At 56.8% G+C, this 15259-nt stretch overlaps 1 protein-coding gene across 1 annotated transcript; it reads left to right on the top strand.

Moving 5' to 3' along the window:
* Nucleotides 1–249: 249 nt before the first annotated feature.
* ANGPTL4 (angiopoietin like 4) lies at nucleotides 250–8944 on the top strand. Its single transcript, XM_054396278.1, has 7 exons — nucleotides 250–765; nucleotides 1329–1439; nucleotides 1862–1991; nucleotides 6225–6338; nucleotides 6423–6518; nucleotides 6802–7077; nucleotides 8763–8944. Exons 1-7 carry the CDS (start codon nucleotides 250–252, stop codon nucleotides 8942–8944), a joined length of 1425 nt encoding a protein of 474 aa, XP_054252253.1.
* The last annotated feature ends 6315 nt before the right edge of the window (nucleotides 8945–15259 follow it).

The raw sequence follows: 15259 nt of genomic DNA, 5'->3' as shown, positions 1-15259 counted from the left end.
GGCTCGGAGCCGGGGGCGGAGGGGATGCCGAGGCTCGGAGCCGCGGCTGCCGCGGGCGGGGGGTGCGGAGCGGCCCGAGCCCCTGGCTGGCTGGGGAGGGCGAACAAAGCGGCGGGGCCAGGCGGGCGGGGAGGGGCCGGTCCCGGGGCCCTCCCCGCCGCGGTGCGCGGGCGGCGATAAAAGCGGAGCCGAGGCGGCGGGGCGGGCACTGGTGGCGGCGCGGCCGGTGTGCAGCTCACCGGCGCAGCCATGCAGCTCACAGGGGCAGCGCTGCTGCTGTGCACTGCGGCGGCTGTGGCCGCGGCTCCAGGGCCCGCGGCGGGCCGGGCCGGGGCCGAGCGGCGAGCGATGGCAGGCAAGGAGCGGCGAGCGCAGTTCGCCTCCTGGGACGAGGTGAACGTGATCGCCCACGGGCTGCTGCAGCTCGGACACGGCCTGAAGGAGCATGTGGACCGCACCAAGGGACAGATGCGGGAGCTGGGCAGCCGCCTGAACGCACACAACAGCTCCATGGGGCGGCTGCTGCGGCAGGCGCGGGAGGCGCAGGAGAGGGGCGAGCGGCTGCGGGACAGCGTGCGGGAGCTGGAGGGCCGCGGCCGGCAGCTCCTCAACCTCTCGGAGGCTCTGCGGCAGCGCCTGGAGGAGGTGGCGGCCGACAAAGCCGAGATCCAGGGCCGGCTGGAGCAGCTGGAGGGCCGCGTTCGGCAGGCGCTGCAGGCGCGGCCGGGCGGCAACCAGAGCGCCAGGGACCTGGGAGCGCTGCAGGTGAGCATCGCCCGCAGTCCCGGGGGAGCCGACCCGCTCGGGGACACCGGGAGCGACCGGGAGGAGGGCCCCAAGGGAGCGGAGAGGGACCTGACACGCAGGGAGGCATTGGGAGTGGCCCCGGGAGAGCAGGGAGGACCCGACCCAGCCAGGCAGCGGGAGCGACCCGGGGAGCAGAGGAGACCGGGACCCAACCAGCCACTGGAAGCGACCTGAGGGGGAGGGGGCACCAGACCCGCTCGAGACATCTGGGATCGGCCTGGGGAGAGTCAGGGAGGGGTTCTTGCATGGCGGGGAGCAGCCGAGGTAGGGGACGGAGCCTGCGAGGAGCGGCTGGGGATTGCTGCAGGGAGCAGCCCTCTGGGACACGGCGAGGCACGCTCGGAGCACTGGGGGCTGTCGACCCTCCTGGGAGCAGTGGGTTCGGTCCCAGGGGAGAGGTGGAGATGGACCTGGTGGTGCTGGGGACATTGGGAGCAGCTGTGAGGAGCAGCCCTGCTGGGGCACTGGCACTGCCAGGTCTGCCCGGAGCTGCAGGGCTTACCTGGCTCTTCCACATGCAGTCCCTGATGGATGCACAGAACCTGCGGATCGAGGAGCTCTTGCAGAAGATCAAGCAGCAGCAGTACAAGCTGGACAAGCAGAATCTGCAGATCAAAAGCCTGCAGAGCAAGGTGAGCTCTCATCCCTCTGTGTGGCTAGGGGGCTGCTGCTGGTCCTGTGTGCTGTGGGACCCTGGCATCGTGCTCTGGGGACAGCAGAACCAGAACTGGTTGTGCTGCTGCTACCTGACTTTGGGGGCCCTACAAAGACCATGACCCAGTTGTCAGTCCAAAGGTAGCAAGCTGCAAGCAATAGAAGGAATTGGTGTGTAGGAACAGAGATTCTCTCGGCTCATCCTTTGCAGAATAAACTCATTAGCAGGGGTGTGAAAACCCACAGTCATGTTCTGCCTCCTATTCCTTGAGGTTTCTGGGCAAGTTCAGCCCCAGCTCTGATCGTGGCGGAGCAGCTGGCAGCTTGGCCCTGAGTAACAGCATTGAAAATGAGCTGACATCGAACTGTTCTGACTTGTGCTTTTTTTTTTTTTCGCCAGGTCAATTTACTAATCCCTTTACACCTGAAGGACAACAAAACACAGTCTCCCAAGTGGAAGATAAACCTGAAGAGCCTCAGTCTCACCAACCAGAGCCAGAATGCCAGTGGGGAGCCCATGCTGACACAGAGTGAGTATCTGCCCATCCCACCCTGCTGCTCCCTGCTGCAGCAACCCTCAGCAGTTGAAACTGTTTGGAAACAAAAGGCTCAGTTGTCCTGAGTCAGGATGTGAGATTTGCTTGCAAACCCAGAGCTTGGGAGATTGGCCAGGCAGAGGGGATCTGGAGCACAGGCAGATCCTAGCCTTTTGGATCAGCAGCAGGAATTTAAGGATTTAAGAGGAATTTTCCCTCCTGACATTAAGAATGTGATGGGGAGTGGACAAACCCTGCTAGCAGGTATTTGTCAAAGAGGATTGGCAGGTGGGGGGCAGGGGATAAAATGCAGGCAGGAAAGGAGCATCTGTGCTTCTTGGACTTAACTCTTGTTCACCTGCTTTCACTTTATCAGAGAAGGTTTGCTTCTCAGCATGTCTGCTGGTGCCAGGGGGAGAATTAGGGTGTCCTGGGAGGAGAGTTAGAGCCTTGTGGGTCCATCTGCCTTGGCTCCTGTTTAGGGTTCATGTGTCAGACAAGTGCCTCAGCTCACACTGTCCTCAGCAGAAGGTGCTGAGCTGCAGTGGAGCACCAGGGACTCGCAGGCCTGGGAAGCATGCAGTGGAGCAGGCAAGTGGATGCTGCATCCCGAGCTCCTGGCTCTGCCTGGAGCATCCTCTCTGGCAAGGGGCTGGAGCAGCTCCTGCCGAGTGAAAGCAGCAGAGCGGAGTCCCTGGCTGTGCCACGTCCTGCAGCCTTCCTCCCAGACAGGAACTGCTGTCCCCAAAGGGTTTTCTGGCCAGGAGCAGCTGCTCTCATGTTGTGTCAGCTAAATCATGGTGCTGGCTCCATCCGTGCAGCTGTCTGGGGATGTCCAATGTGAGCCAAACAGAAACTAGGCAGGGTGAGGATGCATGGGGAAATCCTGCCTGGGGTGGTGCATGGGGATAGCTATGGGGAAGCACATGGTGAGCCTGGAGCTGTCACTGGTGTGCCTGCAAGCTGGGTGGGCAGAACAAATTGCTGCAGAATTGATGCAGGCAAGCTGAGAGATGCAACACAGGGCTCCAAACTCCTCCTGGTGCTCAGCCTGGCAGGGCTGGCCAGCATGCAGCAGGGTCTCCCATGGTCAGAGCAGCACCAGCAAGCCAGATAACTATCTCAAAGCATCCCTTCCACATTTTTTTCTTTCCCCACTCTGCATTATGTCTTGCCCTCAGGAGTGTGCCAAGGAGTCATTTGGGATGGAAGGACTCTTTAAAAGTCACCTAGTCCAACCAGTTCATCTGTCCTGCTCTTCTCTTGGGTTATACTGAATGCAGGGTGCAGGGAGATGGATTTGGGTCTCTGCTACTTGCTGATGGTAGCTGTAGGCTGTGCTGCTGGGTGCAACAACACTTGTGAAGCATGGTGCTGAGAGCTTAGCACCTTCTGGTGCCACATTGTCCCCAATGGGGAGACCCAGAGTGTCCTCAGCACCCCAGACATCCTGTCTCCTACCAGGCCAAGCTGTGAGCTCCCCCTTGTCCTGCCTGATCCCTGATGTTGATATTGCTGACAGAAAACAAGTTGGCTTCCCCTCATTACCAAGTGAGTCTTCTGGCAGATCTCAAAGCACTGCCTGGCAGCCCAGCCCCGTGCCCTCTGCCTGGGGAGCCTTGTGGCTGCCTCCAGAGTAGGCAGTGCTGAGCAGCCTTCTGCCAGCGGCTCCCTGCCGTTGTCGGGCAGAGCCACGGTGCAGCAGGGCCCCGGGGAGCAGTGATGAACTGCACCAGCAGCTCTTTCAGAAAGACTCTTTTATTTGCATCCAGTGAACACAAGTTTTTTCAGGCCAGAGCTGGCATGGGGCCAAGCATGTGAAAGTTGAAGGCTTGAAGCAGCCTGGAGAGTGAAAGGTTTAATCGCTTGCAGAAAGAGGATCAGATCTTTAGGCAGAGCCTGCGCTTGCTGGCAGCTGGCCCAGTAGGGGAAAGGTAGAGCCCTGCTCACTGTCTGCCTGTGGTGCTGGGACTCCAAAATAGTTGGGTTGGGGTGGGTGAGGGGGAGGTGATGCAAACAGCTCCAGGCATGCCCTGCCATCTGCAAGAAAGGGTGTTTATCCCAGGAGGTGATGTCCTGTCATGCCTGGAGATCCTGTTGGGTAAATCTGGGGCCATGCCTGGGGCAGCTCCAGCCAGCCTTGTTGATTCTTCCCTGGTTTGGCTAAATAAAGGAGGAGGGAAAGAAAAACATCCAGAGCAGCCAGGAGGTCCTGTTCTGCTGGTGCCCTACAGATGTGCAATGTGAGCTGGAGCTAATGAGCCTGTTCCTCATACAAAAAGATTGAGCTGAGGCTGTTCAAGCAGCTGCATTGCATTCAGCTGCAGAAATGTCCCCACTGCACCAGGAAGGCAGAAGAGATCCCAAGTGCAGTCAGCAGCCAGGGCCCTGATAATGAACAGCCAGGGATGGGGTTGACTTTGCACACTGGGGCCGCCAAGCATCCACCCAGGGAACCATCACAACAGTGCTGGGAGAGGAGGTGAGGAGCAGAGAGCAGCCTCCAGCCCCTCCCTGCTGCCACCCTTGTGAGCTGAGGTGACTGCACCTGTGTGTGAAGGGGACAGGTTCTGGATTTTCCTTCTGAGCCTGATTTGGCTTTCCTGGCTGCATCCACCTAGGAAGTGGGGGTGTAAGGAACATCCTCTGCCTCCCTACAGTGCAGGTGACTTTGTCTGCAAAGCACTCTCCCTCCAGCCAGGGAGGGATATGCAGGGCTTGGGGGATGTCTTGGGACTACATGTTTGTCCTATGGGCCACCAGTCCTGTGCCCACATTGTGATGGATGCCAATGTGCCATGCTGCCTGCAGAGCTGTCTGGTGGGAGAAGAACTGCCTGTGCCTAGGAGGGGGAAAGTTCAGTGAGAGTTCAGCTGCTGGCAGGTGTCCCATTGCTGTCTCCAGGTCCTCTCCACACTGACCCTTCTTCCTGTTGTGGCTCTGCTCTTTGCTGCAGCATAGCATTGGGACTCCCCAGGCTCCCAGTGAGGATGGGGGCAGGGGGTGATGCCCTGTGGGGTCTGCTCTTGCCCTCAGTAGCTCAAAGGCTCAATTTTTCCTCCTTTCTGCTCCATGTGAGGCTCTGTGGCCGTGGGGGAAGGCCTTCTCCCCACTGCCACCCAGTGCCAGTCCTGGCCCTGGGGCTAGCACCTGGCACAGCCCAGACTTGGCGTTGGGTTTCTGCACCGTCTGCTGTGGGGTCACGCTGGCAGCAGCTGTGAGCCACCAAGCCCCAGCCCAGCCCTGTGCAGAGAGAACAGACTCCCCTTTGTCTGGGAGTGAGGGGGGCACCTGTCCTGGCTGACAAAGAGCCCCTTGACTGCAGGGGCAGCCTGGAGCTGCAGCCCCCCCAGCACATCCTCCTGTGGCCTTTTGACCGGGGTCTTGTAACAGGTCCCCCCCTACCCTGCCTGCCCCCCGAGTGCCGCGGGCGGAGGCTGTGGCTGGACTTTTGTCGGCGCTGTTGAAACGGTGCCTTGCTGGCAGCTCCGGGCAAAGTCCTGTGAGGAGGAAGGAGAGGTGGGAGCCCAGCTGGTGAGGGGATGGAGGGGACAAGCTGAGGGGTGGCCTCACCCCTGGCAGTCCACTTGTGCAGTAAGCTGGAGCTCCCTGCCTCCCTGCCCTGCTTGGTGTGTCTTGGGCAAAAAGGGTGACCCCAGCCTGGCCCTGTGCCTGCTGGTGGCAGGTTGCCCAGCAGAACATCTGGCTGGGGCCACCATGGTCACTGGGAGCAAGAGGTCAGGTGCTGGGTGCTTGAGAACCTTCCTCATGTCAGGACCTGGGGGGTTGTTTTGCCTCTGAGGCCCTTTGAGGCAGCTTCAGCCTCGGGGTGGGATGTAGATGCTCGGCCCTGGCATTACCCCACCCCAAACGGGCTGCTTCTGCCAGCTGCAGGCATGCAAGGAGCTGGGAAGCTCCTCAGGGCCTTTCCTTGACAGGGAGCCTCGTTCTCCAGCCTAGGTCACCCCAGGCTGGCCCAATGCCCGGCTTCTGCCTTGGCTGGAAGCCCAAGGAGCGGTTTGGATAAATGGAAAGATGCAGGGTCACAGCGTTTGGAGATGCTGAGGTCAGAGGCTGTCATCCCCAGCACGTGTCCGGAGCCCCAGGCACCACTGTGCACAGCTGCCTGGGCTGCTGGCCAGGGCTGCAAATGCTGAGCCTGTGGTAGGAGCAACCTGCTGAGGGACTTGGGGCTATGTCCTCAATCACTGTTTCCTTACCCCCCAGAGCTCCCAGAGGACTGCCACCAGCTCTTCCTGACTGGGCAGCACAGCAGTGGCATTTTCCAGGTGCAGCCTGCAGGATCTCAGCCCTTCAAAGTCTACTGTGACATGACTGCAGGTAAAGCAGTGGGGATGTCCCACAGCCCTTTGCCTGGTGGTGCAGTAAATGGTGCCCCCAAATGAGTGCTTTTCCTGCCCACAGAGGGGGGCTGGACAGTGATCCAGAGGCGCACAGATGGCTCTGTGGACTTTGACCAGCTGTGGGATGCCTACAAGAATGGCTTTGGAGACCTTCACGGTAGGTGGCTGACAAAGGCTATCTTGTTAATATCCCATAAGTGATAGCACAAGTTACTCCCTTTGCTGGCCCCTGGGCATCTCTGTGTGCCCCAGCAGAGTGCTGGGCTGAGGAAGGGGAAGGAGGGGGTCCTTGGTCCTCTTGACTTGCCCTGCAGGTGCCAGACAGTGGCTCAAATGCTGCAGTGTCCTGGGTTGTCCCTTTTTGTCTTTGGAGCCTGCTTGTGTCTGCTTGGCACAGTGAGTTTGGATCCTTGCAGCCAAGGCAACATCTCTTGTCTCAGGTGACTTCTGGCTGGGTCTGGAGAAGATGCATCACCTTGTCCAAGAGGGGAGATACAATCTCCTGATTGAGCTGGAAGACTGGGAGGGAAATTCCCAGGTGGTTCAGTTTGTCTTCAGCCTTGGTGGTGAGAGCACAGCCTACACACTCAACCTGCTGGGACCTCTGTCTGGAGAGCTGGAAAACTCCATTGGGGACTTCAGGCAGCTGCCCTTCTCCACTCGGGATCGTGACCATGACCTCAAAGCTGACACAAACTGTGCCAAGCACCTCTCAGGTCAGTGTGAGCTCCTCCTTCCCAGCTGTGGGCACTCTCAGCCCTGTCTGGTGGTGGCTGTCAGTGGGACAGTGACTTTGTGGATCTAGACCCCTTTGAAGTTAAGCCTGGTTTAGACTCACAGAATGGTCTAGGTTGGAAGACTTCTAAGATCAAGTCCAGCCCTTAACCCAGCATTGCCAGGGCACCCCTAAACCATGGCCCTCAGCACCACATCTCCATGGCTTTGAAACCCATCTGAGAATGGGGACTCCAGCACTGCTCTGCCAGCCTGGGCCAGGCCTTAACAACCCTTCTGGGGGAGAAATTGTCCCTCAGCTCTAACCTAGACCTCCCTTGGGGCAACTTGAGGCTGTTTTCTCTCACCCAATTGCTTGTTTCTTGGTAGAAAAGCCCAACTCCCACCTGGCTCCAACCTCCTTTCAGGGAGAAGAGTGAGGAGGTCTGCCCTGAGCCTTCTTTACTCTGGGCTTAACCCCAGCTCCCTCAGCTGCTGCTCTCCAGCCTTGTCTCCAGACCCTTCCCCAGCTTTGTTGCCCTTCTCTGGACCTGCTCCAGCTCCTCAATGTCCTTCTTGGAGTGAGGGGCCCAAAACTGAACCCAGGATTCAAGGTGTGACTTTACCAGTGCTGAGTCCAGGGGCCCAGTTCCTGTTTCTGATCCAAGCCAGGATGCTGTTGGCCTTCTTGGCCACCTGGGCACACCCAGGCTCAGTCAGCCAAGTGCTGACTGGAAGTCAGGGACTTGTTGACCAAAAGCCCAAGGGCTTGTTCCCTGCTGCCCAGGGAAAGCTGCATCTTTGGGAGGGGCAGTGCAGGGAACTGGGAGGGAAGCTGAAGCCATGAGGGCTTTGTGAATGCAGGTGGGGTTGCACAGAATGATAGAATAGTTTGGGTTGGAAGGGACCATCCAGCTCCAATGCCTGCCATGGGCAGGGACACCTCCCACCAGCCCAGCTTGCTCAAGGCCACCTCCAGGCTGGAAGCATCCACAGCCTCCCTGGGCAACCTGTGCCAGTCTCTCCCCACCCTCACTCTCAAGAATTTCTTCCTCATCCCCTCTCTCAATCTTCCCTCTCCCAGCTCAAAACCATTCTCCCTCGTCCTGGCACTCCCAGCCCTTGTCCAAAATCCCTCCCCAGCTCTCCTGGAGCCCCTTCAGGTACTGGAAGGCTGCTCTGAGGTCTCCCTGCAGCCTTCACTTCTCCAGGCTGAGCATCCCCAACTCTCCCAGCCTGTCCCCAGAGGGGAGGTTCTCCAGCCCTCTGATCATCTTTGTGGCCTCCTGGACCTATTCCAACAGTTTGTCCCCCTTGTGCTGGGGACACCAGAGCTGGAAGCAGTGCTCCTGTGCTGTCTTTGTAGCAGCTCTGCTGGCTGCCACCTTGTTTGGAAACCTTTCAAGCATAGCAGTGATCACTCCTCAGAGCTGAGAGGGGGCTGCTGAAGGGTTTGAGGAGGTTTTGCATCCCACAAAGAGCATGAGGGGGTTGTAAAGGCATCCTGAAGTCATGCAGGGTGTGTGCAAAGGTTTCCCAGCACGTGAGGCTTGAGTGCGTGTGAGGTGCACTGGGAAAAAGCCCTGGGAAAAAAGAAAAAGCCCTGGAAAAGGGGGGATCTGCCTTGAGCCTGTTGTTTCCTGTCTGGAAGTGCTGTGGGTTAACTCTGCATCTCTTGCCTGGGTAGGTGGCTGGTGGTTCAGCACCTGTGGCCATGCCAACCTCAACGGGAAGTACTTCCGCTCCATCCCGCGGCAGCGGCACGAGCGCAAGCAGGGCATCTTCTGGAAGACATGGAAGGGCAGGTACTACCCTCTGAAGTCCACCACCATGAAAATCCAACCTGCAGCGCTGGAAGCAGAGCCCTAAAGCTGCCACCTGAGACTTGACTTTCTCTGTGGAGCACAGACCTGAGCTCCTTCACCTGGTGTTTACAAAGAACCAAACCACCCTCCTCAGGCAGCCCCCGAGGAGTTCCTCTTGGTTGGCAGCCCTTCAGTGGCACAACAGCTCCATTTGCCTGAAACCCCTGGATGGAAGCTCCCAAACCAGAAGAGGAAGTTGACCTCCAGAGCATGCACAAGGGTCTCCCACCCTGCCACGTGCTGCTGTAGCAAGTTCAAGTTGTTTGGTGCTTTTTGTCCTGTCTGAACACTTCTGTGCTAGTTTTGATGAGTGGAGGCTGGGGGAAGGGGGGAGCACATTGAAGTATTTTGGTACTCTGGACCCAAGTGTTGGGTACTTGGCCTTGCTGTGTCCTGTCTTTCACTGTTGTTCCCAAATGATGTCCTGTGTACCTCCTGTGAAAGTCCCCAGAGCCTCCTTCCCTCACTGGTGCCATGGCCCAGTGAGCCTCAGGCAGCTTCATCTGTGCAGCTCCTGCTCCAGTGACTTCAATCCACTGGGGCTGTGGTTTTGGTGAGAAGGCTGAAGGACACTGTACAGAAAGGGACTTCAGGCTCACTTGGTTTCCTCGGCCCCCACAGCTTTGAAGTTCTCTGTTTCTGTCTGTGCTAGATTTTGCTGGGAGCTGGGGAAACAGCTTCCACCTCCAGGAGACAATGGGTGGGACCCTGCAGCTGATTGCATGAGGGCCAGATCCTGGAAGTTGAGTCTGAAGCTCTGGAGCCTACCAGTGCTGCTGGGGGTGGTTAGGAGGAGCAGTAGGACAGCGCAGGTGCAGAGCAGTGACTGTCCCTGCGCTGGACCAGCACTGCTGTCAGCTGTAAATCCTCCTGAAGCCTCCAGAGCTGCCTTCTCCCAACAGACTGCTGATGCTTTGCAGAGTGAGTGGCACCACCCCACCTGCACATCCCAGAACTGGCTCTGAAGGGCCAAGGGACAACACAGGGCTCTGTGCAAGAGCTGCATGTTACCCTGTGAGGTGCCCTTGGGGTGGGTGTCTGGGAGAGAGGTGGGCGAAATAGGTCCCAAAAACCTCTCCCAGGCCAGGCTGCAGTCTTGGGGCTTCCTGAGCATCCCCTGAAAGTCATATTGGCTGCTGTGCTCCAGCTCCAGGCTTCAAAACCCTGTACAGAGTCATGTGGAGGATGCTCCAGCTCCAGGCTGCAAACCCCTGTACAGAGTCATACGGAGGATGTTGGACCTTGTGGGTGGGTTTCATTTGTTTCTGTATTTAAATGCAGTGTTCCTAAGGATGTGGTGTAATTTATAAACCTTGATGCTGAAAAGCAGCAGCAGCTGTAGTTTCTGTATTTTAAACTTTTTTTTTTTGTACTGAAATATCTTTTTCTGAAGATGTCTTTTAATAAAAACAAGCCTGTACCTGTCCTCTCTGCATTATTTCCCTGGGGGTTGACCAGAAGATATGAGGTGGGGGAGGTGTGTGAGGACTTGAGTCAGAAGCTTCATTTGTTGGGAGACTGGCCTGAGCTCTGTGCTTCCTTCTGCTCTCAGCTTTTAGCTCTAGCCTTGCAGAGCTCTGAGATAAATCCCTGCCAGCAGCTTTCAGTCTCTTTGAAGTTTATGGCTTTCTAAATTTCTTTTCCTTCTGGAAATCAGGTCTTGGGGCAGTAGGTTAATTTCTCTGATTCCCTTTGCCCTAGAGAGATGTAGCTGGCTGGAAAACCTTCTGCCAGGTTGTTGAACAAGAGCCAAGGCTGAGGTCTGAATTATCTGGGGTGGATTAATGTCAGAACTGAGCAGGACATGCCCCAAGGTGTAGTAGTCTTTTGCCTGCTTGTGCCATACCTGCACAGTGATCTCCCAAAGCATTTATTACAGCTTTGGGGGTGTGACTATGTATGAAGGAATGAAATGAGCTGGGGATGGAAGATGGCACTGGAACAGGCTGCCCAGGGAAGTGCTGGAGTCACCATCCCTGAAGGTGTTTAAAAGATGTTGGATGAGGTGCTGAGGGATGTGGTCTGACAGCTGTGTGCAGGGAGATGCTGGTTATAGTTGGACTTGATCCTAAGGACTTCTCCAACCATGATTTGCCGATGATGGGGGAGAGCTCCAGCTGTGCTCATGATCCCAGGTACGTGGCCTGATGCTGCAGATGGAGAAAATAACAGCTGGTCAAAGAAGGGAGACAAAAATTGCTGGTTGCAGAAAGAAAAGCCAAGAGCCTGATTCGGCTCCTGGTGTACCTAAATGTGACCTCAGCTCCTGTGTCTGTCCTCCTTCCCTGGGGAAAACCCTGGGGTTAATGATAGCCCCAAGCACAATTGCACAAACAGCTCCATTATCCCTGGCTGGGAGCTGCCTGCTCCCTCCTGCACTCACAAATACATTTTAATGTTCTATTTGCTTAATTCAGAGCTGGTTTAGTCCCTGGGTGCAGCAGCAGATCCTGGTGTGCTGTGCTTCAGTCTGGATGCTGAAGTGATTACAAGCTGGGGTTTATGCATCAGATGATAGGATCAAAGGATCACAGAATCTTAGAATGGAAGGGACCTTCATAAATCATCCAGTCCAACCCCCCTGCCAGAGCAGGTGACACAGGAACACATCCAGCTGTGTCTTGAAAGTCTCCAGAGAAGGAGATTCCACAACTTCTCTGGGCAGCCTGCTCCAGGGCTCCAGCACCCTCCTACCAAAGAAGTGTCTCTTCATGCTGAGGTGGAACCTCCTGGGTTCCAGTTTGTGTCTTTTGCCCCTTGTCCTGTCCCCACCCTGTAGATATTTGCAGACATTGATCAGATTCCCTCTCAGTCTTCTCCTCTCTAGACCAACCAGCCCCAGGTCTTTCAGCCTTTTGTCATCAGATTCCAGTCCCTTCAGCATCCTTGTAGCCTTTGTTGAACACTCTCCAGCAGATCCCTGTCCCTCTTGGACTGGGGAGCCCAGAACTGGACACAATACTCCAGATGTGGTCTCAGCAGGGCAGAGTAGAGGGGGAGGACAACCTCCCTAGACCTGCTGGCCACACTCTTCTGAATGCAGCCCAGCAAGGAGCTGGTGCAGGAGCTCTGCTGTGTATTTGTTGCTGGGGATTTTTGGGCAGATCGGAGATTTGCTTCCAGGGGTGTATTTGATCCATAGGATCTCAGGTGCTCCCCCAAGTGCTCCCCAGGGGTGTATTTGATCTACACGAGGTGCTCAGAGGACACCAGGCAGAGGAAGGCTAAATGCCCCAAATTTTGCCTAACCCAGGAACTGCAGCTGCTGCTTTCCTGTCTCTGTCTTGCCCTTGTCTTCACATCCCCTGGGTGGCAATTCCACCCTATGACCCTAGCCCATAGGTTTGTGGCATGCTGAGACCTTTCTAAGGTCCCTCTGCAGAAGCAGCCGGTCATGAGTCTCTGTTTTCACCTGAAATCCCCCTGGAATGCTGCAGCTACATCGCTCTGAGCAGGTCCCATCTGCAGCCCGGTGCAGGACGTGGCAGCTCCCTCCAGCGCCTGCCGGACTCGCAGCACCGTGCGTGGACACCGCACAAACACCCCCCGGGCACCAAATGCTCGTCGTGCCAGCCTGTGCCGTGCCGTGCCAGCCTGTGCCTCCACAGCAGCTCCTGACCTGGTGGTCACCCAGGGCTCCAGGTCCTCCCAGCAAAGCCTCCCGCAGCAGCTGCAGGTTTTGCAGGCTCGGAGGAGCTGTGCTGAAGGTGGTGCTGGAGTCGGAGCTCGGCACAGAGTGGCTAAAGGCTGTCGAGGGAGGGGGGGGCATGGTGGGACAGGGGCGTTTGGGACCAGAGCAGCTGCAAGACAGCCTGGGGCTGTGGGGCCCGGGGAGTGACACAGGGTGGGAGCATGGCTCAGTGTGGAGCTCGGACTCAGCCACAGATGCAGGTTGAGCTGCAGCTTCTTTGGAGCTGTGTGTTCTCAGAGCACCACTGGATTAAGATATTGCGCAATAACTCCCTACTTCCTGACCCAGCTGAGTTTGTGGCCCCACAAGGTGAGGAGAGCCCCAACCCGCTGCTCAGAGGCCCCTCCCAACCCAGCCTGCATCTGAACAGCAGAAACAAGCTCCGGGAGATCCGATCGTGGGGGCTCCAGCCCTGCTTTATGGAGCAGTGGAATCCAAAGTGCTCTGTGCAGAGTCTGGCAGAGGGAAGCTGGTTCTGCACACACAGAGCTGCAGCAGCCTGGGGACACAGGCTGAGCCCCCTGCACCAGTGCCACCAAGACATTGGAGGGGGGAAGCCAGAGGTACTGCCTCGAGTCCCCACCGCCTGCAGGGCACTGCAATGGAACAAAGGCAGCGGACTGGCAAACCCTGCTTGAATCTGAAACCTGGTGCACAGCCAAGACACAGGAGATTAAAACCAAAAGCTCTCCACCCAGTGACACTCCCCAGGCACCCCCAGACAGCCACCTCTCACCCCTCCCATCTCAGCAGCACCAGCAAGAGCCACACCTTCAAAGCTGTCCCTGGCTCCACATGCCTCGGGGTGCCTGGCATCTGGGGCACCAGGACTCTCTCAGTCCTCCAGTAACTTCAGCTCCTCTGCAGGAGCTCAGCAGCACAAACCATGATTCCCACGGACATGTCTGACAGGGCTCTGGAAGCAGTTGCACCCTTACCAGGGACACCTCCCAAGCAGATTACTCTGGGGTGGCTCCCTCCGGGCTGCTCACAGACACGCAAAGAGGGTGGGAAGGAGAACTCCTGGCTTAAGCATCCCTGGCAGGCAACTACACCCCGGGGGCACTGCAGGGGCTGAGGCAGCCAGGACCAGAGGCAGCATCCCAGGTGACCATTTTGAGCAAGCTTCTATCATGTGAAAGAAGCAGCAGCTGGCACAGGCCTGTCTGCTTTCAAGGGCCTGTGCCCCAGCATAGCTTAAGAAAACATTTGGGGCTTGTAGGACCTGAGGCTTGATGACCTGAGATATTCAGGGTGAGGATCCACAGGGCTCTAGACAACCAGATCTAGTTGAGGATGTCCCTGGTGACTGTATAAGGGGTTGGACTGGATGACCTCTGGGGGTCCCTTCCAACCCAAACCATTCTGTGACTCTATGACTATGAACTGGTTCAAGGACACACATGGGATTTCCAGAAGGGGTCTGCAGACTCATTGCCCTCTCAGTAACTGCTGCTGTGGCTGCTTTTGGTGACACACATGACATCAGATCTCAGACACAAAACACACCACAAGCCTGGGGGACTCCTGTAGGTGAAGAACTTGAGGACTCTGGGCCCATATTTCACCCCACGTCACCCCAGGGCAGCAGCCCTCCTCTGACACCAGGTCATCAACTTCCCTCCCTGCAGCCCAGGATAAAACTCTACCCCAGAGGATTTTGAAGCTGGGCTAGGCAGTACCCATGAGGACACCACCATCCCATACCGCTCTTTAAAACTGAAGGCAACAATTCCCATGCCGTTGCAGAAGAAAAGAGGAAAGTTGTTTCCATTCCAAGCAATACAAAATAACTTTGGGGCTTTTTTTCTGCCCTCCTTGCACATCTTGCACACAGTTCAGAACCAATTAAGTTGTTTGTGAAAAGCAGAGGTTCTCCTTCTGCTCTGTCCATTTCAACCCGAACACAGAAGCCTCATTTGCAAGACCAGCAACAAGCCACCTACCTCTGCCTCCTGCCACCCTGCTCTTCACTGGATGGGGCATTACCTTAGAATCACAGAGTCATGGAATACTTTGGGTGGGAAGGGACCTTTAAAGCTCACATCCAGTCCAACCCCCTGCAGTCAGCTGGGACATCCCTAGCTAGAGCAGGCTGCTCTGAGCCCCAGCCAACCTGACCTGCAATGCTGCCAGGGATGGGGCAGCTCCCACCTCTCTGGGAAGCCTGTGTCAGGGTCTCACCATGCTCAGGGTTACAAATTTCTTCCTGCTCTCCAGTCTGAATCTCCCTCTTTTGGTTTCAAACCATCACCCCTTGTCCTGCCACAACAGGCCCTGCTCAAAGGTCTGTCCCTTTATAAACCTCCTTTAAGTACTGGAAGGCTGCTCTAAGGTCTCCCTGGAGCTTTCTCTTCTCCGGGCTGAACAGCCCTAACTCTCTCAGCCGTTCTTCATGGAATTATTCTCTTTTCCAGAAGATTCTGCATCTGATGTGCTCCAGCTTTGCTCTTCTGATGCTATTTAGCTGTTCACTGGTTGGATGCTTGACATCCCTGGATGTGCTCTCCTCATCCCCCAGCAGGGCTGTTTGCTGTGCTCCTGCAGGGACCGGCAGCATCAGCAGGAGAAGGTGACAATGCTTCCTGTAGATCCTGCTTGTTTGGGACTTGATTAGAAGACCCACGC

The sequence above is a fragment of the Indicator indicator genome, chromosome 36 (assembly GCF_027791375.1).
Source record: "Indicator indicator isolate 239-I01 chromosome 36, UM_Iind_1.1, whole genome shotgun sequence".
NCBI classification, from domain to species: Eukaryota; Metazoa; Chordata; class Aves; order Piciformes; family Indicatoridae; genus Indicator; species Indicator indicator.
The sequence above is the reverse complement of the archived record's forward strand: the minus strand, read 5'-3'. Positions and strand labels throughout refer to the sequence as shown.